This window comes from Trachurus japonicus, chromosome 5 (assembly GCF_045865225.1).
Source record: "Trachurus japonicus isolate A0001 chromosome 5, Traja_1.0".
NCBI classification, from domain to species: domain Eukaryota; kingdom Metazoa; phylum Chordata; class Actinopteri; order Carangiformes; family Carangidae; genus Trachurus; species Trachurus japonicus.
The window spans coordinates 33,387,917-33,411,146 of NC_140911.1; the positions used below are offsets into that span (position 1 = coordinate 33,387,917).

A 23,230-nucleotide genomic window follows, 5' to 3' on the forward strand; every position below is an offset into this window, starting at 1 on the left:
CAGGTGGGGTTTGAACCCTGGTATCCCCCAGGCAGGCGACGATGCAAACCGTTGTGCCAAGAGGTCAATGACCGCTTGGCAGTCTGGTTTGTACGTCCTTTATGGGTGAGTGCACCCGGACCCTTCGTTACACTCACATGGAGCATTTTCCGAAAACAAAAAAGCCCTGGTTATATTCCAGTACAGTCGTTGGTTTCTGGATTTGTGCCCAAAAATATGATAAAGCTGCCATCTATATGTGCACTATATGTGATACAAACCTGGAAGTAACACAAACAGAGGTAAGGCTGCATGACGTTTTGTTTTTTGTACCAACAATGTTCCTTTATGTCTGAAGAAAAGGATTTGCATTTGCAGCAGCACAGGCGCTTATGTTGCAAACAATGCTGCTCTTTGCAATGAGTGTGTATAGGGCAAAATGCATCTCAGGCCACTGGCTGTAGCTTCAGATTTATCATTATGATACGAGAGTGGAATGGAATTTTTTCATCGAACTTTCAGGTTAAAGTCTATTTCCTTGTGTGTCAAAATATGTACATATCTGTTAGTTGCAGCCTGGCAGTAATTTACATGCAGAAACACTGAGCTCATGTAACCAGCCTATGTTATGCTATATTTGTTCTTACATGGAAGCTTGTTCTAATTTTTTTTTATTACATTGGCCCACTTTTACTACAGTAAAAGTAAGTTTACATGCATCAGGGAACAATAACTGACCACACAATCAAATGTTAGACTGACTTAAGGAGCAGTTCATAAATTCATCAAGCTGCTGCTCATTCATGTGAGGCAAATTCTTACAAAAAAAAAACAAAAAAAAAAACTAATTGAAAATACAGCACTGAATGTGTTGCTTATGTATTCTGTATAAAACAGAAATAAAAGACACATAAAAAATAGAAGTAAAAAACAAAGGATAAAAACTGATTATGAAACAGTTCTGTATGTACATATCTGTTAGTTGCAGCCCGGCAGTACTTTACATGCAGAAACATTCAGCTCATGTAACCAGCCTATGTGCCAGCGCAGCCACAGCACAGCAGCGATATATGAAAAATGGATACTGTCACAGACCGACACACATGCAAATCACATCCACACATGCACACCTGCAGTTAGCTGAGTGCTGAGGCAGTGTGATGAAAAGTCATTACATTAAGTTGCTCTCACTGTAGTCATGACTACCTTTATATCACAGCAATCCTGGGCAGACGTGTGATTCTCCCCTCTGGCCATGTGTGACAAGCTCTCTGAAACACCCACACCCCCCCCCGACACAAACACACACAGGAGAAAAAAGACAGAGATTGATGGTAAGAGAAACCAAGATGGAGAGAGATAAGAAGGCACAAGAGGAAGAGAGAGGCAGTAACGCACTGATGAGGTGACAGTGACCTGACTTTGACAGCACGGCGGTATCGGCGCTTGATGTTGACAGCGAGGTCAGCGAGACCCAAGCCGTGCCTTGGGTGTAATAATATCTATTATTACAAATGACAGCTATTGTGTCATGCTGGTCTGATCTGTTGTTGACTCACTGCTGTTCCTCAAGTCTGATGATGAAAATTGGGAACTCTCCACCTCACAGCAGGCTGCGTGATCAACATGACCTGCCGCACTTCATATGAATCTATTTCAATAATGACTGCAGGACTCCCTGGCTCAGGTGTGGAGCACAGCCAAAATTGATTTACCTGCCCTTAAATCCACCAGTTATTTAATGCAGTTCTGCGGGACTCCTTAGGAACTTAACTGCCTTTGGCCGGATTTGTGAATTGTGTCAGTATCCTGGGAATAACTGCATTTAGTTGGACACCACACAGTTTCAAATGTACCATTAATCTATTTGTGCTGGTGCTGTGAAACGATGGGGAGCCAAAGCTGTTCATCAGCATTTACTCTTGTTTTTCTTTGTCTTGACAGCACAGAGAGGCCGCTGGCACAGGCCGGAGCTCCCTGCTGGAGCCACTTTAATGGTTTCAGGCAGAGGGGAAGTTCCTTCCAGTTGCAGCGTGTTGAGAGTTGAGACACAGTGACGGGTTCGTTGTCGTTCCGCATTTGTACAGATGTGATTTTGTTCGACTGTGTCAGAACATTAACCTCAAATTTGACTTTGGCATCTCAAGTCAGCAATTCAGTAAGATCTATCAGTCTAAACATCGCCCTTCACCGTGCACTGAGTAGAAATGTCATGCTGTGTTTATCAGATTATCCTTTATAATTTGAATCCCTTCAGCACAATGTCATCTTATAAATGTTTGTGGGCGAGTCAAAAGAGTTTTCTTCTTTGAATTACTACTTTATGTGGATTCCTACTGAGCCTGTTTTCCTGTTGATAATTGTGTTGTTATGCTTATCCAACCATAGTGATATTTTTCTTTTTCTTGTGCTTCTTGCTATTGGCTTGGTTAAGTATTTCAATCCTTGAATTTAAGGTTTGTCTAGATTTCACCTCAAAACCTGGAGTCATGAATTGTTACAAATGTTCTGGATGTGTTAGTGTAAAGCTGAATGTCAGATGTTTTCATTTTGGTCCATACAACCAACTTATTGAGGCATTGCCATGAAATAATGCTTAGAGGATGAATCTCCAAATCTCCACCTGTTGGTTTAATGATGCTCCTCTGACTTAGTCTCTTGTGTGAGGTTGTCACTTCTCCTGTGATATCTCATCATCTCATGTGGAATCATAGTTCTCTGATGGTGTGTGTATCCTTCTGACTCTATGATTCTTCCCTTGACTTTGTCTTTAGTGCCACCATGAGGTTGACATTTGGGGCTGTGAGCCAAATGTGTCAACAACAAATATTGGATGGATGTCTCTTGAGGATGATTTTCTTGATCTTGTGACTTTTCATTTGGAGCCATCATCCTTTTTATTTAAAGGACAATTCCGGGCAAATTCAACAAGACTTTCAGTTTAATTGCTCCTGTTTTGCAGTAGTTGTGTCTGTGCCCGCATCGCCACGGCAGCAAACACAAACGGGAGCTTCTGACTGCACGTGAACACAACAAGCGCGTTAACTTGGGTCTCGCATGAGACTCAGCGAGACATTGAATCAGATCTAGTTTTACAAACATGTCGGCTTGCTTGAAGTACATTAACTTCTTGGTGCATGTTTGAGTAGCCATCTGACGCTGTCTGTGGAAAAAAAATGCGGCTTTGAGGGATGTAAACAGCCTAAGCAGCGGAACTTCCATCCGTTCCCATTCATCGCTGCCGGGACAGACACAACTCCCACAAAACAGGAGCAATTAAACTGAAAATCTTCAGATTCCTTCTTTTAGACCTAAAATGTTAGGAATACAGCCACAAATTTAATTTGCCCGGAATTGTCCTTTTACCACTAGTTTGGCTGCTAAACTAATGACATTTTCATCCACCTCAAGTCAATGCTGATCTATGATTAGTGCTCATTAGCAAATGTTAGCATGGTATTAGTTAACCTTATACCTTCTTAATATTAGCATGTTAGTTATGTCACTGTGAGCATGTTAGGATGCTAATATTAGCATTTGGTTCACAGCTTCACAGTGGGATCAGCCTTGTCCACTGGTGAAATCTGTTTTGTCGTTCGACTGGTTTCATATATTAATGGAGATACTGCTGTACAACCATTTCATACATTAATAATGTGGGTTCTTTTACCTTGAGCTTTGAGTTGGGCCAGCTCCTCGCTCAGGGAGTCAAAGCTGTCCTCCAGCTCTCTCTTCTTCAGCTCTACGTTCTGCATGTACTCCGTCAGAGAGCGGATCTTTGCCCCGTGCTGAAAGCCAGAGCATGGTGCACTGATGAGCAAAACAGCTCCACCCAAGAGAGGATACAAAGGATAGAAGATACTTTTTTTTTTTTACTCATTGCTGAATAGATGTGAATTACACAGAATATTTATGATCTACATTCACTGGGGAATTTAATTTGAATACCAAAGATCATAAAAATTTCCACCATGATGGCTTCTGGCAACCACATCAGCACAAAGAGCAGAAAACACACAATGCTTTAAGAATCAGGACAGTCGGCACACTGAGAGCTTCTGGTGCAAAAAAATCTGTTGTTTCAACAAACCACTGGGCGATGATTTGAGCACACGGCTCTTCATCTGAGTAATTAACATCACACAAAGGCCTACATAGCAACGTGTGACGATAATTAGAGTTGGGTGAGCTTGAAACATCACTCAGTCGGTTGTGGTCTTAATTAATATTTGGCTTTGCTGTAAGTTGCAGTGTCCTGATTTTTCCATGTCAACAGAAAGAAATGCTTCTTCTTGAGTCCCCCCACTCCCCCCCCACCTGTGAGATGAGGAGGTGACAGGAGGACAGCTCTCTTCCCGTCTCCTCCATCTTGCGGTGACATTCCATTTGAAGGTTCTCCAGGTGGCGGCAGCGCTTTACCATGGACTTCACCTCCGACTTTATCTTACTGATGTAGAGGCGAGCCACAGTGAACTCCTCCTCAATCGCACCAGTGATCTCCATGGGCTGGAGATGAATGAGGGAGGAGGAGAGGGAGGGGTGAGACAGTTCAAAGAGTAGTGAAGATGTGTGGTTAAGACGGAGACGATTTAAATGCAGCTGGGAGGCTGAACAGGGAGGAAAGGGAGCGAGGCTTTTCTCGTATTTCCTACGCACATCCATTATGTTAAGAGCATCAATTAGCAGGTTTTGTGATTCAAGAGGCACTGAAATGAACTTACACGTCAAAATCAATCTGAACATTAGAGATGACAGTGAATATGGTCTCGGGACTTAAAGAGAAAACTTCATGGTCAAGGGCAATACATAATGCATGCTCAATATACTGTTTATTGCCCTTCAGATGTGTCAAGTTAAATCAGAGAGACATGTGCATATAATGACATGCAAGGCATTTTCCACTGTGTCAAGTTTTAATATTTCACTCAGTGCAAATGGGATAAAGCTGCAGCACTGCTTTGGAACAAGCAGGCAATACAAAGCACAGGTAAATACGCCATTGTTGTGTAGTGTGAACTTTTGAACCTAGACTTTTTGCTCACTTTATTCACTGTCTTCTTTGGTCGGTACATGTCTCAGCTAGGCATGTCATTTCCTTTTTTGCTCAGAAATAGGATTCCGACCACGTTTTTATCCACAGGACTAGTCATGTGCTGCACTTGAGCTCCTGATTTTTTTCTTTCTTTAATACCTTTATAGTTTGAAGAATCCAAAGAAGAAAACATTACAATCTGATATTCATGATATTTAGAAGTGGCATTGTTTCCATTATTTTACAGCAAGCTGCATTAATTCCTGTATGTCACCTGATCTGTCCATGCATAGTGGTTTATGAGTTATGACTCCATCTTTGAGAGGAAGCCCAAATAATATGTTTTGTCTGTTTTTGAAACAGGGTAAACATGGGGTATTTTATTTCAGTGTTTCCATATTTTGTGACATGCACTGTTTTCTCGATGGCAGCATCTTTGGTAAGTGAATACAGCGTTTTCCAACCTGCAGCCACAGCTCCACTCACCAGCTTGATGTCCTTGTTTCCTACGATGGTGCTAAACTCGCTCAGCTCCCTCATGAGCCCGTTGAGAATCCCAGCAATGCGCTTCCTCTGGTGGCTGCTCACTTCTTGGATACGGGACAGCTCTGCCTCTACAGCCATCAGGTGACTCTGTTGGAGGAGAGGAGTGAGACAAAAGGGGTGTGAGAAGGGAAAAACAAACGAGGGGGAAGAGATTGGAAGGTACAGGGGAACAATAAAGGGAGAGATTATCATGTGGGGGCGGAGTGAGGGAAAAGGGTAATGAGAGTCCATTAACCCGCCAGCACACACAGCTGCAAGGGACGTTTTCATTGCTGCCCAGAGGCGTTGTGCTATTTGTTCTAGTACCAGAGGCATCTTTGACATGGAAGCTTGTTCTAATTTTTTTTAAATTATAATGGCCCACTTTTACTACAGTAGCAGGTTTACATGCATCAGGGAACTATAACTGACCACACAATCAAATGTTAGACTGACTTAAGATTTCATTGAGCTGCTGCTCATTCATGTGAGGCAAAAGAAAAAAAAACAAATTGAAAATACAGCACTGAATGTGTTGCTTATGTATTCTGTATAAAACAGAAATAACAGAAACAGTTCTGACCTGTGTGAGATTAAGTGGTTAAATGAGGTTAAGATACATTTTTAGATTCTCTCTAAAGCAAGTTTTGGTTTGAGCAGATATGATATTTACTGGGGGCCGGTTCCAGCAGGGAGCAGGATTGTGGCTTTAAGCCATTTCACCCTGTTTGGTTTCAATTCCAAGCACCACTAGTTGGCCAGTTCCTGCACATCTCAGAGATTTATGAGGCTTATACACATCAAGCATTTACAGAAATGTACTTACTGTAAATATTTTTTACTTAAATATACGTATTTAGGGTCGACACAATTTAGTGACATCAGAATTAATAAGCCCAGCATCCACGGGTCACAGATCTTGGAAAGACCTGCAGTGCATTATCAGACGTGCTCAGACTGCATCCTGGCTCAAAGAGGGAATAAAAGGCCAGAAATATAGGAAGAGGTCCAAAAAGTAATTAAAGGAAGTGAAAAATCTATCCTAAAATAAACAAACAACCAGTGCAGGGATGGTACAATGAGGTAATATAAACACATCTTTGGACTGAGCTAAGTACCAACATTTTCTGGCTGACTGAAACAGGTACATAGGGAATTGCAATAGTTGATGTGGGAGGACATAAAAGCATTGATGGGTTTCTCCACCTTCTTGAAATAAATGATTAAATCTTAACTGTATTTCTCAACTGAAAAAAAAAACTTGACTGCACAACTTTCTTTGCCTGGGCTTCGAAACTGGGCACTTAAAACAAAGCACTGTGAAAGTCCCCGCAGAGAGCAACCATGCTGACGTCTTCTCTCCATTTGGCATGAATCATAGAGATTTTATTCATCACATCAATTCTGTAATTATTCAGAGGACTAACATCTCTCAATATTCAGGCAGAATTTATTTCACAGGGTCAGTGTACAGTAGATACGGTGTGGCAGCGGGCCATAGGTGGAGGATGTGTGTTTTTTATCCCTTTTCTTTTCATCAAAGGAATATTTAGCAGAGCGGGAAAAGAGATACAGATTGCAGATAAGGTCACGTGGATGTTAAGGATCAAAAACTCAAAGAGCTCTGGATTAGGTGGTTGTATGTCTTTTCAGAGAGGGATTAGACATGGAACGTATGGTTTCCCTTAGTGAAAACATAATACATGTTCTTTAGGTGTGTGGCAGCTTCTGACTGGGAGCTTGACACATGGTCAATAACGATGATTGATAGAGCAATGATTAGATCAATAATTGATTATGGTTGGATGACTTATGGATCAGCAGCTTCTACAGTGTTTACAAAACTGGATATTCTACCAGGTAAAGACCCAGGAATATGAAGTGGGGCATTTCACACTAAATCAATACAGGCTACAAACATTGATAGAAATGGGAGAATGATTGAAAAACACACAATATAAACTTGGGCTGACACACTTTGTGAAAATAAAAGGACAATGTGAAATTTACAATAAAATGTCACCACTGGGAATTTCTGGCAAAAGTCAACCAAGCAAAAGCAACTACTACTGTACTACCAACTAGTTATTTCTCTCAAACACAGCAGAAACTAAGTACAGGGAAAAATAATAGTTTCAGCACTATAGATGCTTGGGCAGTCTAGAGAAAATCTCTAGCATGCACTTGGGTGTCGTTTTATTCCTCTTCCAAATTTACTGGGGAAAAAATGATGGGAAAATAAATAAATGAGGAATCTCTGGTTCAGCTGAGGAACTGTGGTGAAAGCACAGGGGCAGGGGGTGTGGAGATGAGGAAGGGGGGGGCTGAATAAGGTTTTTAGTGGAGGAGACACAGTGCGTGATACTGGCACTACTGACAAGCTTTAAGGTGGAATGTTTTCTATCAGGTTACTCAAAGCGTGACCTGACAAGGCAAATCAATCAACAGATAGTGTCAATATAACAATTCTGATCATTTGTTTTGATCGGCTGTCTTGCTTTGATGTGATGACTGGATCTCAAGGCACTACAGATGCAAAACATGTAAATGAATAGCAACCTGATTATGCCAACTGAGAATATTCTATTTCCTCCCTTGGAGAAAAAAAAAAAAAAAAAAGCTCACGTAGAACTACACCCTGACCTCATTCACATCCAAGAAATCCCAGTAACAACACATAATGGCTGCTAAATTACAAATCAATAAACTGGGAAAGAGGTGTTGATGGCAGTGGTGCTGCTGGATGAAAGGGTGTGAGAGAGAGCGAATGATGGAGCTTACTTTATCCCTTCCAGTTTGTACAGCAAGCAGCTTCTAAACAGTGCTGTCATGACGATGGCTGGAGCACAAAGAAACAATTTGGATTCGATCGATTCACTACGAGTTGAAAAAAATGAATAAAACCCAAGAAGACTTTTGTCACTGGTCAAAAACAAATCATGTCAGACAAGCAATCACACTGGTGTCTACATCAGCACCTACAACTAATGTTTCAGTTTGGTGTGAACATTAGTGATAAAAAAAGATGTGTTTCCTCACTGCTGCTGCTATGGTACCCAAATCTTTGAGAGTTTCTACTCTTGCTACCGTTTTTTTACTTAGAAATTCTCTATCATCAGAGATAATGCTTTTAACTGTTCTTTTAATAGCGTGTTTTAGGTTATTGCCCCCGTGAATCATTAAGCCAACCGAAAGCACCATTAACCACCTTCTTAAACACAGTCACACATAGTCCTGTATCAACCTCTCCATCTTCATCTCCATCATTAACTTCAAGCCCTGTGATCATTTTCCAGGTCGCTTCTCCCGTCAAAACATTTACATGGCATAGATGACAGTAAATAATTGACCGAAATCAATTCATGTATGAATACGCAAAAAGGAGTGGAGAAGAGAGAGGTTAATGGAAGATGTGCAGTGTAGTTGAAGAAAGATTTACGAGGAGATATCGCAGAGAGGAGCTGGTTGATTGAATGATGAATGGAGTTAATTGTAATGATAGGAAGGGGCTCAAGTGGACAATTGGATAGAAGATGCACAGTATTGTAATGTTGTGGCCTCCTGCAGAAAAAGACAAGGGGTTTACCACTGAAGGCAGCAATGCAGGCGGTTGAGGAGATGGTGGGGTGAGGACAGTGATGAATGGAATCCATTGCAACGTTTTTTCTAGGTCAATGCTGCTTCATTTCAACTATGGATATGGAAAAATTAAAAAACCTGCAACACTGCACATTATAGACGCGGCTCTCTGCATCCTGCACTCAAGGCTGAGGGGATGGGGGGTTTTTTTTCGTGAGAGTGCGTGGTTCCTCGTGCTCAGTTTCCTGTCAGGCTGCCAGGTGGGGCCCCTGAGACGGAGCCGTGTCAGGTTGGAGAGGTCGGAGCAGAGCAGAGCGGAGCAGGAGAAGCCGTGGAGGAGACGAGCTAAGTGATATGACTGAGGAGAGGTTTAACGAGGGGTTTAAAGCCGCGTTCAGCCGACTAAAACGCGCGCTGAGCAGCCACAGTGTCAGCTCCTTTCATCAATGTCTGGACCAGCTTCTGAGGAAGACAGAGAGCAGGGGGAGGACGCGGTGGCAGATTGTAAAGCGGTGCATGAAATATTAAAGAGGTTTAAAGGAGGTGAGTGATGGTCCACTCAGTCCACTGAGCCAGTCACAGTAACCTTATGGAGGAATGACCAGTGGTCGCTGCTTTAGTCCGGTCTCTGCTGGACTTTTCCTTTTGCAAAATAAAAACACAAAGATCCACTCACATGCAACCCTTTAAAGTGATCCATATGTATTATGTAGGTAGAGCTGCACTATTTCAGAACTGTCATCTTCCATCACAGCAGAAAAACACCTGAAACTCTTCAACCTCTCTTTCACAAGTGTGAGCTTCACATCCTTTGAGGTATTTGTAGATCCATAGTGATTTTCATTCTCCCAGGATCCATAGCAACGCAAAAGAATAAATATTCTGCTGTGCTGCAGACGACTTGTGGCTATGTCATGTTGTTGATTGTGGTCTGATACAACAGGCCTTCACTTTCATTACATTCAATGCCTCAACCAAGAGATCGGCTGCTCATGTTGTTTATTTTATTCTTCCCCCCTCTCTATTTTGTTTCTTCCTTTCTAATATTTTAATCATGCTCATACATTTCTGTTCAAGACTGCAGGCAGCCCAATTATGAGACTTTTCTCTCTTATCTTTCCTTCCATGTAGCTCTCTAATTTTACTCATTATCTCCCTAAATGCTTTTGAATCACCAGTTCTACATATGCTTGAAAGATAGGGGCTTCGTTTGACGGATGGACAGATTATTTCTACCTGATTGATTGTTCCTTTCTCTACACCTATTTTTCTCCCTTTCCTCCCTTGTCAGCTTCGTTTTTGAAAATGAAATATTAACCCCCGAGGGAGCCTGACCCACCATTTTCTTTGTCAGTTCTTCAGCCAGGAGCTTGTTCTGCATGCTCTTCTCCTCCACCTCCAGGCTCTTCTGGTCGTAGTTGACGGCCAGCTCCTCCAGGGCCTGCAGGACCTCCTTCACCTCCGCCTTTGCAGATTCATTCTCTGTCTGCAGCCTCCCGAGCTCCGACTGCACCTTCTCACTGTCGCCCCTGGATGATGCTAGAAGCTGAGGGCCACAGAGATTTAACAGCTAAATATAGACATAAGGCGAGACACTACAGGCAAAAACACTGGTTTTTCATGCACTGATCAATTTTGAGATTTTGGGCTATGTATTCTTTCAGAAAAGTTGAAAGAAATTGTAGAAAATCCACATTAAGGTGGTTATTTTACTTTCATTTTGTCTTCTATCGTCAGTAGATTTCTCCTAAATTCACCAAAGGTTAGCATGCTACTGTGACATACTGTGCTGTGCCTGTTGTCTGACCCAGGTCATATCAGATATCATTGTAAAGCTCTATTTCTCCTGAACAATTATGTAGGCTCCAAAAATTGTTGCTTCCTCTGTATCTGCAACCAATCGTAAAAGTACGATTTACATTTACAATCTATGGAAGTTTTTAAAGGCCGTTTTCTCAAAATGAGTTTTTCCTCAGACTCTGAGCCCGAAATCTCAACTTCAGCAGTACTTACAGACACCAAGCCTTCCAGTTTTATTCCTGTCTATAATTTGAAGGTTTTTACAGAGGGGATTTGTTGATATATCATTCAAAGCCTGATTTATACAACGTTTTGTTCCTAAAAACAGGGCGAAATTAGATTTTTTTAGGGCTTGTGACAGTATTTTCTCATTTACAGAGTGATAAAAAGAGATATCCAAAAACCCCTCTGTAAAAACTTCTGACTCTAATATGTCAACAAAATAAAACAGGAATTTTGAAAGTAGCTTTATCCATTGTTCAGATTTCGGTTCTGGAAATGTATGCAACATAACGCATATTTCATTAGATATTGCCTCATTTAGATAAAATTTGACAAAACTTGTAATACAAAAATATTTGTCTTAATGTAAGTGATAAACTTGGGAAGTTTCATGGTGGTATCTGTTAGTTAATTTTCCCCCTATTCACCTGTAGTGTCTCCCCATCAGCAAATGAAACAAGGGTTTTGGATGAAGAAATTCAAATTCAAATCTGACACAAAAGCAGCATCTTTATCATTGATGCTTCAGAGCAGCTGGATTTGAGCAGCTGCTAACAAGAGATAAGCATGTGTACCCTGTCACACAATAGAGATGTAATCTATCAGATGAAACACATTTTAAATATTGATCCGAGAACATCGCTGAGACTCTGTAAGAGATGCCATTGCTGTGCCAGCATGATATTTGCTTGTATTTTGCTGCGGCCCACTGTGGGTCATTTCACTGAATGGGAGTCATTAAATGTAGATATTGCTCTACCCAGGGTGCTCGCATGTTTGAGAAGCAGCCTGCGTTTGGCCAAATGGATGTAAATTCATGTTACTGCACGCAGACTAAGGTTAGGTAGTTACTATCCTGTCGGCGCAACCCACAGCAGGACCAATTTGGAATATGAATGAAGTAATTTGGCAAATGACTTGGCAGTGGAATGGTACGCTGTGGCCTGTTTCAGCTTATTTTACCCACAGCTATGAGCACATGCTGTAAACCGTCTGTGATTACCTCAAGATTGAGGCTTTTAATTTCTGTTTCCCCCGCAAGTAGCATATACAGTACAAATAGCCAAGTCTGTTCACTGCAGAAACTTAAATGATATGGATATAAACCATTTTGTGCTCTAATTCACAAAAATCATGCTTATCCACACATATCAGATGATCAGAGTGTGTCTGATTGTCTGGTTATCAGCCACACTCAGCTAAAATGGGCAGTGTGGACTTTTCCCTTCTCTCAATAACTTGTGCCAGACCAGTCACTGAAATCCAATGATTTATTTTACACTGCAAAACACTCACGATTAAACAATGCTTCTCTTCAAGTACTTTCTGGCACCTGAAAAGAAGATCGTTTTTTTCTTCCTCATCCCGTCAAGGACAGACTAATAAACCTTTCACAACTGATTTCTATTTAAATTTCTGACACATTTGAAGATGCTCAGCCTACCGTGGGCCATTTAACCAAACTGATGAAAGGATGTAAAACCATGGTCTTTTACCTCCTCCTGGTCGAGCATCTGCTCCTTCAGCTTCTCCACCATCTGGCTCTGGTGATTGATCTCATCATCCTTTTGTGGTAAAGAGACATGTGGAAGATACAGTTCATTTACAGTGTTATGGATTATTTACTATACAGGGACAGAATAAGTAGAAAACTTTGTACAATGTCATCCTGTATACTTTGGGTTCCATGTCTTGTCCAATCACAACTACATCTAAAAGTGACAAATAAAACAGTCTAACTATCAACAAAATCAATTATATCAATAAGAAGAATTTCTAATTAATGCTCAGAAAGCATTTATTTGATGGTCTGCTGTGAGCGTACACATCACCATGGAAAACTACCTTCACCAAGGAAAACTGCATTTAATAATGAAAATGTTCCAGGAGTGTCCAGATCTACTACTGCTCATACAAATGTCATCCAGAAGGAGACAATATATACAGTATATGCATCCCCATGGATTGCCCTGCGCAGTATGTGCATCCACACACAAAACATGATGATTTTTTTCTTTTTCCTGTGAAGGAAAAAAAAAAAAACTTGCACCAGCACATTGATACACCACGACTACTTCTGCATATTTAATGCAATATCTGTTGATAAAAACACTATCATAGCACACTGAAGTGTTTTGTAGTACTGTATGGACTACAGATGCATAGGTTGTATGAGGTGTTCAACATAAAAGCTTTAATGCCTTTAAATGTAAGCATTACCATTTCCCAAACGACATTTATTCCTGAGAGTTGCCATATTAGTCACTACTACGTGTCTAATCCTGAATTCATTAACATGAATAATACATATATGATAGGCTCATTTTATTCATGTGTGCATACCATTACAAAAGAATCACCACGCGGTGTAATCAGCGCTACATTCATGCTCACAAATTGTCCTCATGCAGCTTCCATTCATCACCTTCTCGTCCAGCTGTTTGTACAGCCTGCGGATCTCCTCCTCGTACTTCTGCCTCTCCTCCTCTGATATGTGAACCACAATGGAGGATGCAATGGAGCAGGGGCTGCAGGGACTGCAGGGACTGCAGGGGCTGCAGATGTCAAGAACCGGCTCTTCAGATTTTGGAGCCACGAGGGGAATTTCCTCCAATCCTCCACACTGGCCCAGCTCAACATCATCCTCAACTAGAAAAACAATAGACACAACATTGGATTTTTCTTATTTGTAAATGTGAGCCTGTTATCATACTGTAGGTAAATCCTCCTCCACGTTTTAATGCATAAAAAGGGATTAGTGGGTTAATCTTCAACATATGTCCTTTCTATTCTCCTGAATGCATTTAAAACTCAGGGCTGAGCTATTTCAGAGCCAGGCTTCCTGCACCTGGCCTTGGCCGAGATTCTTTCGGAAATTCACAAAATGAGGGGGAGCTACTGAAAGCATGAAAGTGAATTCAAAAGATTCAATACACTACTCACACAAACAGGCAATTAATGTCATGAAAAACACAAACACGAGCCTGTATTGACAGCTACTTGACAAGATTGTAAAGCAGCTCTTCCACAGATGAGTTTATAGAAAAGCATTAAGTGAGCAGCTTGAGAGTGTTGTAAAAAAACAAACAAAAAGACACACAAAAGACCACACAAAAGTGGAATTCTTACACACATGCTCAGGGTTCTATAATCATCTCAGAATATGACATATGAATAAACAAATGGACATGCTGTACTGAAATGATCCATTTTTTTATACAGTAATCACCAAAGAACCAGCCATACATTGTGATATAGTGGAATATATTGTGCATATATACATTTAGATAACTACACACACACACACTGCTATTGTTACAGTATCACCTGCCTCTGTCTATATGTCTATATGGCTTTTCAAGCATCCCAGTGTAATGGCATGTTATCTGTCCACAACCAGGCTGAAATAAAAAGGCAAAAAGCAAAGTGGGGCTGGCTTTGTGTTCACAATGCACAGCTTACACAAACCATGATATGGACCCGAGGCGAGCCAGGCTAAGGCTATTTGTTTCCAACGAGCTATGTTTGCAACAGTGCAGGTTGTAAATGCCCCCTAACATAAATGGTTTATGCCAGTTCATTTTATGAAAGAGCAACTGACAATGCAGCAAAAAAAAAAACAGTCAGTCAGTCATAATTATTCTGCTGGTGCCATTGTTGCGGTTCAACCAAAATGTTGTCTTCACAAAGATTTTCCTGTAATATTCTGTTGTTTGTGTAAAAATAGTGACATTACGAGAAGATGGTAAACTAACAGTTTGAATTTGTGACATATTCATCAAGTCACCTTCTGCTTTTTCCACAATTCCCAAGACACAACAACATAAACAGCTTGACGCTCCTGCCTGAAGGGGGCTAATCTTGAGCGTTGCTAAGTGCCTGTATTTGTTTTCATCTACAGCATATTAAATGTTGTCACCTTTCTGCCTCTCTCTTCTTGTTTGTCTGAAAACGAATGCTACTTCTGTTTTTTGTGTGACTCCCGCATTTCACACTGTTGATTTGACTGAGTTAATGTAGTGTAACTGAAAAAGAAGAGGATCAATTTGGAAATTGAGTGCTTTGCCCCTTCAAGAGTCAAGACAAGGTCAAATAATCCATACTGAAGACAGCCGACACCCTTCAGATCACATCCTTCTGTCTTATTGAGGCTGTGCAAATCAGTAAAAACATCTGTCAGGTAAAATGCTACAAAAGCTGCATTGCACACTACTGGTTGAACAATGGATGGAATCTGCTGTGTGAGCCTGCTGCTCCTGTCTTTGGGACACCCTTGAGTAAAGAGTCGGGTAATGTGGTGCAAGATAGAGGTCAACAGCATCCGTCTCAGGGAGTTCCTGGCCTGGGGTGTGCAACAATACAGGGAGCAGTGAGGAGGGAGTGAGGGCAACGATGTTGTCAAAATGATCCATTAGGAAATTAAAAGTGCTAAACTGTAAGAGACAGAGAAGAGGAGAGTCGAGGGAGAGATTGTGTGTGTGTGTGTGTGTGTGTGAAGGAGAATCAGAGTAGCTGAGTAGGATGAGCCAATAAAAGGAATCATTTCCTCTGATAGGTGTTCAATAAAGATGTGTTACTGCATTTTTAAAATTCAGGTCAAGCAGTGATTGAATGATGTTCAGTAAAACACCGGAGAGGATTCATTACACAGCTTAAATGTCAACCGATCATGACCATTGAGAGCACTGACATTTGAATCGACCTGAAGTCTGGCAGGAGAGGGCGGCGGCATGTTGGGGTGCATCTACGTGTGTAATTACGGAGAAACCTCACCTGCTTGTGATCTTGTCTGCGCACCGACACAGGCTTGAGTGTGATGACACGGAGGAGGACAAGTCTAAGTTATGGCTCTCTGTTAGATGCGATTAACCTTTGTCACTCTGAGGATTACTAATACATAAGGATTCATAAAACATAAAGCCCCCAGCGGTTCCTCCCTACACAATGTGGGGAATCCAGCTCTGCAAAATGTAAAAGTCTGAATATTATAAAAGAGATTCCTCAGTGTTTTAGGCACAAATCCAAAAAGTCTGGCTGCTCCTCGTATATCTCCATAGGGCATATGTTCAGACATCAAATGAGGTTAAATCTGCACTTACGTGCACTGAAAAGTAATGTCTGCAGGCTAAGTGGCTAGTGAAATTTTAAGTCCAGCTAGTGAGTAGTAGCTACTCTGAGGAGAGACTAGAAGAGAAAGGTGTTACAGACTTGTAAGAGGCGTTTTAAGTGCTCACAAACAAGTACTATAGTCCTAACCTGAACTGTCGGGTTAGTTAAGGAGAAAAGCCTGAGGAAAAGAAACAGAGAGGAGGTGGGCTGCTTTTCCACATAGGATAAAACAGTGTGGAGGTGGGTCAGTCTGCTGGATTAGCAGTTAGGTTTTAGGTTAATGGTGGACAGGTCTTTATAACAAAATCAGACTGGTTCCTTAGAAGTGTAAGTTGTGTGTCTGTGTTCCTCTCAGGTCGGTGTCTCCAGTGTTACTGCTGCCACTGCGCCCACCACCCAGGTGAGTCTCATTACCTCATTAACTCCAGTGGATGCACACGCCTCTCACAGTGACATCATCTCATTAACACAGATGAACCACACCTGTGTATTGTGACCAGATGACTTGCCTGCCGCTGCTGCCCAATGACACGGCGTAGCCACACTGCGGCCATCTTGGGAAAGGATGGCGTACATGAGCTGCAGGAACGCCATGCAATCTTTACTTAGCTGTGCCCAAACCCAACCAATGGCTTCACTTACTTTTTGCTTTTTTTTTTTCCTATTTTACACCTGAATATGTCAGTTTTACTAAACCTAACCAGCTGGGAGTTCGCGACGAGATTTGGTAAGATACACGTCACTTCCTGCAGCTCATGTAGGTCATCCACCACAACCACTCTCTCCCTCAGAACTCGCTCAGTTTTTGTCCGATTTCCAAACGGTTTGATTTTTTATGAACGTTTATGCAGTTATGATGCAGCATACTTAATGTAAAATCACGGATAATTTTAATCATGTACTTTTTTTTTTATAAAAGTAACATTATAGTAACATTATGCAAATAGTTGAAGTAATAGCTACATACTGATTTATTTTTCACAGAGTCATGAATAGTTTTTTTTAGTGAAGATGACTGGATCACCTATCTACTGCACTGTAACTGCAGCCAGAGTCAGAGCAAGTTGCTTGTCCTCAATATGGCCGACTGTGAGCTACACCTGCATGTAGTCCATGGGGGTTATGTGAAAATCAGTCGGAAAAGAAGAAAAAGGAAAAGGAGGAACTATAACCCCTATACTTATAACACAGGGACATTAAGTGATAGGATTTTTCCAAAGGGACCACAGAGCAGCTGTGTCCTTTGAACTTGAAAAAGCTCCTCTTACTTTTTTAGTCGTGGTTTAGCATTTAGGATCCTGGGTTATAACTGCTTTGAAACTTGGGTTTAATTGTTTAATTTTCATTTGTTTGTTGTGTTAAAAAAAACAACAACCCAAAAACCCAATAACTTCCACACACATCCCTTAGCCCCGTGTGCTCTCTGCAGATTGAGGCTACATTAGCTGCAAATAGCATAACTGTTGGCGGTCGAGTTGCATTGTTGATTATGTTGCGTGCTTGTGGCAATGTGTGGCATATAATGTGTGTGTGTGTGTGGTTCCAGTTGAATATTTAGAGGATCATCAATGTCATTAGGATTCTTTGAAGGGAACACAAAAAAGGCCTATGTGGACCAAAATCCTCTGCAACTGCATTGCACTCAGAATTACAAATGTGAACCTCATGGTGCTGCTGAAAGAAATGTCAGAGATCAGATCACACTTCATCCTCTGAGGACCTTGAATATCTGTACAAACTTTCATGTAGATTATTCCACTAGTATTCATAATTTTCAGTCAGCCACGAGTGTAGACCAACCACAACAATAACAACTACTCCACTTGTGGGGCTGAAAATATAAACCAGTATTATAAAAATACTGATAAACTCTGCAGGAAACAACTTCGGTTCTCCCAGAGCAGAGTGCTTTTGTGAGCCATTAGCATCACACTAGTGTCAGTATTACCTTTCCTCCGGCGGTTCAGCTCAGCCTCAAGCCTCTGAATCGTCTCCTTCATTGACCTGTTCTTCTCCTTTTCCTTTTCATACTTCCTCTTCCACTGCTCTGCTGTGAGCTCCAGGTTCACAGTCACAGTATTTCTAATGGTCTTGGCTCTAATTGGGAGGAAACAGTGTGAATCAGAGGGAGAGAAGAGGAGGGGAAATAGTGTGAGGATTGGAAGGTGAGAGGAAAAAGATGGAGGCAGCAGCAGAGAATGAAAGAACTGTCAACAAGGGTATTTCAGCCCTGGCTGCTCAATGAGAATGGGTTTGCATCTCATTAATTGTTATGCAAATTGGGTTTCTACCAACTGTGTTTGATGAAGCATGTAGTAGAGGGAGGTATACAGTTGCCAAAAATATTAAAATGTAATGCTTCATACCTTTGAAAACAATGTCTCACATACAAACATACAGCATAGTTCATAAGAGAACGTACAGTGTGTGGTTATAAATTATTTCTCAATTATAACCCAAATAAGTGGCACGATACACTTGAAACATTCATGATGCTGCAGCCACAGCACTCCAGCTCTGGTTGTGACTTTCACATAATTTCACACTTGAGTGAGAAAACACTGCTGCGCTTGAAATAAGTGAGACAAACAGCTCTACCTAAATATGGTCTCATCACATCACAATCTACCAAGTCGTTATGAGTTACATTGTGAAATGAAATGTTGCATTCAAACATCAGGTAACAAAACTTAATGCTGAGCAAAGTGTTAATGTTTTTTTATGTCTTTATATAATGAACCAAACCCTGAGCCAAACCACAGATTGTCTTTTTTTCTTGCACATGTAGACTTTTACTCTAACCCTATCATCACTTCATTAGTTGATAACACTGAACTATTAAAATAGAGTATCAGAGATATTGTTTGGGTGATATTGGTGTTGATTTCCCCCCCAAAAAAGACAAAAAACAAAAAAACAAAAACAAGAAAAACTGATTAATTGTGGCATTCAGCACCTGCTGCGGCTCACAGAGGAAGATAACAGACCAAATCTTCTGTTCAGTAAAATTCAAATATCTCCTGTGGAGTCTGTCATTCCCTCAGCCCGGTCATACATTATTTATTTCAACCAACGCTATCGTGTCTTTCTCTATTCAAAGAGTTCATTGTTAGAGGAAAAGGGCTAGAGATGCATGTTTTTTTTTTAAATCTTTCTTTCTATCTGAGGTTTGTCAGAGCTGACAGTGAGCAATAGGAGTGGGAAGCTGGCAAACAAACCCAATCTCTGCTTCTATCACTGTGGCTTACTCTTAAGATTAAAAAAGATGCTCTGTGTGCAGTCCCGGCACGATCAGAAACTAAATTGCAACACAACCCGGTCTCTGAAACCATGTGTAAGCCATCAGACGCAAAGTTGGAGGCAGCAATATGTGAATAGCATATCTGAGTAGAAAACATATTTGGGCAGAAAAACATCCCAGCAGCTGCGGCTGAGCGGGACAACAATTGTGTGTTGTGTTGCTGGGTGCAGCAGCCCATGGTTACTTAGCATGGAAGCACGTTACCGTTGGCCAAACATCAAGGTGGATTTGGTCTCTGCATCGTTGTAGCTGGAGGGAGAGCAACAGATGAACATGGTGGTGCGGCAGTTCCCGCCCAGCGAGTCCTGCAGGATACGAGTCATTTTGCTGTCACGGTACGGCACATGGGATTTCTATAAAGAGATAAAGAAAGGAAGGATGAAAGGGAATCAGAGATGGTGAGAAAAGCATAAAAAAGACAGAAAGGCAAAGGATTAAAGAAGCCGTGGAGCTCATTCTGCATTGCTGCAGAAGCAAATTCCTTTCCTTGTCTTCTAACTAAAAATATTGTGTTGTGAGCATCAGCAAGGAACAAAGAAAGAAGAGGTTTCTCTCCATCTGCTGCATCATTCACAATTTTACCATCTTAACCTTTGGAACTCCTTTAAAAAGACTGTGTCCTTGCTCAACTGCTGAATTAAGAATGAATGCCAGTGGATTCATGAAAGATTTGTGAGGCAGTTACAGTCTGTGAGCTTTTCCGTTAGATTTGTGAAGACTTCCCAAAGCCTTTAGAGTTATATAATAATAGATGGAGTGTTTTAATTACGATAATGAAGCACCGGCGTACCACAGAGTGGGCAGAATAGATTGGGTATTTGAATGTGCTGGTTGAACTTGGTGACTTATGGAAATACGTTACCAGCTTTAGCAGCATTGGGATTATGTGAAAAAAAACAGTAGCTCACATGTCCCTGTAGCATTCATCCAACCCCACCACACAAAAATGTCAATTTAAGAGGATTCTGCAAAAACCCCAGATCACATTCAGAAAGGACTGATTACATACCTCACACCAGCCAGGATTGCAATTTGCTCCTGTTTCCACTTTTTATTTTAAATGTATATGGTAGCTCATTTTACCAAAATGTCCTATTTGTTTATGGTAGGTTTGGGATTGTGGGTATACTTCTGAGCTGATAGAATGCACTGTGATTTCGCTTTGACTGACTGTTGGTGTCTCAACAAATCTCCTCATTTGGGACATTTAAATTGCTCTAATCTAATACTTTCAGCTAATTTACTGCAGCCTGGACTCAATTTTGTAAAAACACATTGTTTTTGGCACCAAGCATTTAGTTTCTGTTAGAGGACAAACAAGCAGGAAGGAAGAGCCTTCAGCACATAGAGAAGAAAGCCAGAGATTTCTCCACCCTACCGTTCCCTCAGCCAAGGCTGAGATGACGTTCCCCAGGGCGGACAGAGACCTGTTGATGTTCTTGGCCTCATCCAGCACTGCTCCCTCTGCACCCGTCTTACTGACCTGACACACATAGAAACACGGAAGAAATTAGTTGGTAAAGTTCATTATTGGCATTAAAATTAATTTTTCCTGGGATGCTTCATATTACATGTCCCATAGTTCCTTATGTATCAAGTGGAATGATTTGTAACTGGAAAAAACAAAGCTCCTGGAAATGAAAGTGTTATACAGCTCTAATTATAGGAGAAAATGCTGACAGTGTTTAGTTGGAAGACATCCAATTAATCAATGCTAATTAATTGCTAGCTTAACCAAGAGTCTATTTAATCAGTGCACAGCCAGCAGGTCAGTTGAAAATACAAAAATGTTTAACTACAGACAAACTCTAGTTTCCCTACAATAAGTTCCAGATAACTTAAATTTGAAATTAAAACCAAAAATATAAATTATTTGGTACTATTATTATTATAATATAATTATAATAATAGCACTGACAATTACAAACAGATGTCTCAGAGTGATTCTGCAAGTCATTTAACATCAAAAGGAAAGGCACATCTTCTTGTGTCATAATTGTCATGGGATACAATTATTTACAGCAAGATAATGAGGAGCTTAATTATAGAGGAGAGCAAGTTGTCCTATCAAAGCCTTTTAATGGAGTTTGCACCAGCTCCCTGTTCAGTCATAATATTTTGTATCAAACTTTAGGAGAAGTAGCTGGAGCAGAACCGTTTTCTTCCTTCGCCCCCCCAGGGATGACCACAACGACCTACTGATGCGGCATCAGCACTTATTAGCTGCAAATCAGCATCTAGCCAGACCACATGGCCCTCTGCTATTTTAAGCACACGCTATTCTATATTTTCGGTCAATTCTATCAACCCAAGGAGTCATGGGTCACGTACAGCCCTGTATGTAATGTATTTTCTGTCTGCATGCTTTCCCGGGTGTAGCCTATGTCCTGGATTGTTTTATAAAAGATGTGATGAGGCGAGCTGACTCAGATTTCACCCAAAAGACCTTGAAACAAGGGATAGCAGTTGTTTGTGGCTCCCTTCAATGTGACCTCTGTCTAGGCTGAAACCTCTTTTGGGGCTGATCTGCAAAAAAGTAGTTTTGAGTGTCCTCAGAAAATGATTTTTTTTTTTTTTTTGCATCTCTATCAGAGGAACTCATTATATTCCTCCAAACTCAATAAACACTCACCCTGATATAGCGCCAGCGACAAAGCTGAGCTGTAAAAATGCTAACAAGTCCTCAGTCTGCAAGACAGATTCTTTATGATGTGATGTTGATTAAAAATTCAGTGGAGTACCATGCTTTAAGGGAGGATTCACAGCTTTAATACATTGTTTATCTTCTTTTGATATCCAAAAACCCCATTTCAGAGAAAAAACATCAACTTGCTCGGTTACAAAATCCTGCTGACTGTGACTGTGTGATTTAATAGGGATGTAAAACATTGTTTTTATGTTATTTTAAAGAAAACAGCCCATTCGCCGTACCTTCTCGCTACCGGCTAGATCCACCAGGTACAGCTTTCCACTCAGCTTCTGCTCCGTCTCCACGTTTTCCTGTTTGATGTTTATCAGGAAGATGCTATGACTGCGGGAACTGTGCTCATTCATGTCTAAAGAACAAAGTGATGATAAGATGGGAGGAGGAGAGGAGAGGAGAGACATTAATTCAGACTTCTTACCTAAAATGTCATTCATTTTCGTTCCCCTAACAGAGTTGTTAAGCAAGATGTTCACTTTGCACCACATCATGCATTTCTCACCTTTTCACCTTATTATGGTTTTGCTTTAACGGTGAAAAATGTCTGACATGACACGTCTGACAGTGTGAGTGTCAGAGCATCAGGAAGATCAACAGCGTGACTCACTAGTGACAGCAACGTGACGGTTGGCCTTCCCTTCATCTATCACATCCATCACTTCCTCAGGACTCGTGACAAAGCGCTCAGTGCAGCCCTTAGTCAAAGAGACACACAGTCATTTGTGCAGTAAAAAAAAACACACACACATCTACACCTACTGATAAATACATGTGGCCATTTTAAGTCGCATATAGAAATGGACAGATATATCTAAGTCTGCATAAAAACAGAAGTGAGTATTTTCCTTTACTCCGACACACATTAAAGCACAATTATGACATTTTGGGAAATAAGATTATTTGCTGTTATATTGGCTAGGTAGCCATACACTATATCAAATTATGATTTTATAGAGCAAAGCAAGAGGACTAGAAAATG

At 41.0% G+C, this 23,230-nt stretch overlaps 1 protein-coding gene across 4 annotated transcripts in view; it reads right to left on the bottom strand.

The window, feature by feature from the left end:
• The window catches only part of kif5ab (kinesin family member 5A, b), a 62,888-nt gene that overhangs the window by 15,624 nt on the left and 24,034 nt on the right, over positions 1-23,230 (bottom strand). For all 4 annotated transcript variants that reach the window (XM_085777611.1, XM_085777609.1, XM_085777612.1 and 1 more), the window contains exons 7-18: positions 22,859-22,946; positions 22,479-22,603; positions 20,926-21,030; positions 19,752-19,900; positions 18,195-18,343; positions 13,563-13,786; positions 12,634-12,702; positions 10,455-10,661; positions 5,498-5,644; positions 4,297-4,485; positions 3,650-3,767; positions 1,186-1,250 (exon numbers count right to left, since the gene is read on the bottom strand). In XM_085777611.1, the coding sequence (XP_085633737.1) occupies positions 1,186-1,250; positions 3,650-3,767; positions 4,297-4,485; positions 5,498-5,644; positions 10,455-10,661; positions 12,634-12,702; positions 13,563-13,786; positions 18,195-18,343; positions 19,752-19,900; positions 20,926-21,030; positions 22,479-22,603; positions 22,859-22,946 (1,635 nt within the window). The remainder of the gene's footprint in view (positions 1-1,185; positions 1,251-3,649; positions 3,768-4,296; positions 4,486-5,497; positions 5,645-10,454; positions 10,662-12,633; positions 12,703-13,562; positions 13,787-18,194; positions 18,344-19,751; positions 19,901-20,925; positions 21,031-22,478; positions 22,604-22,858; positions 22,947-23,230) is intronic.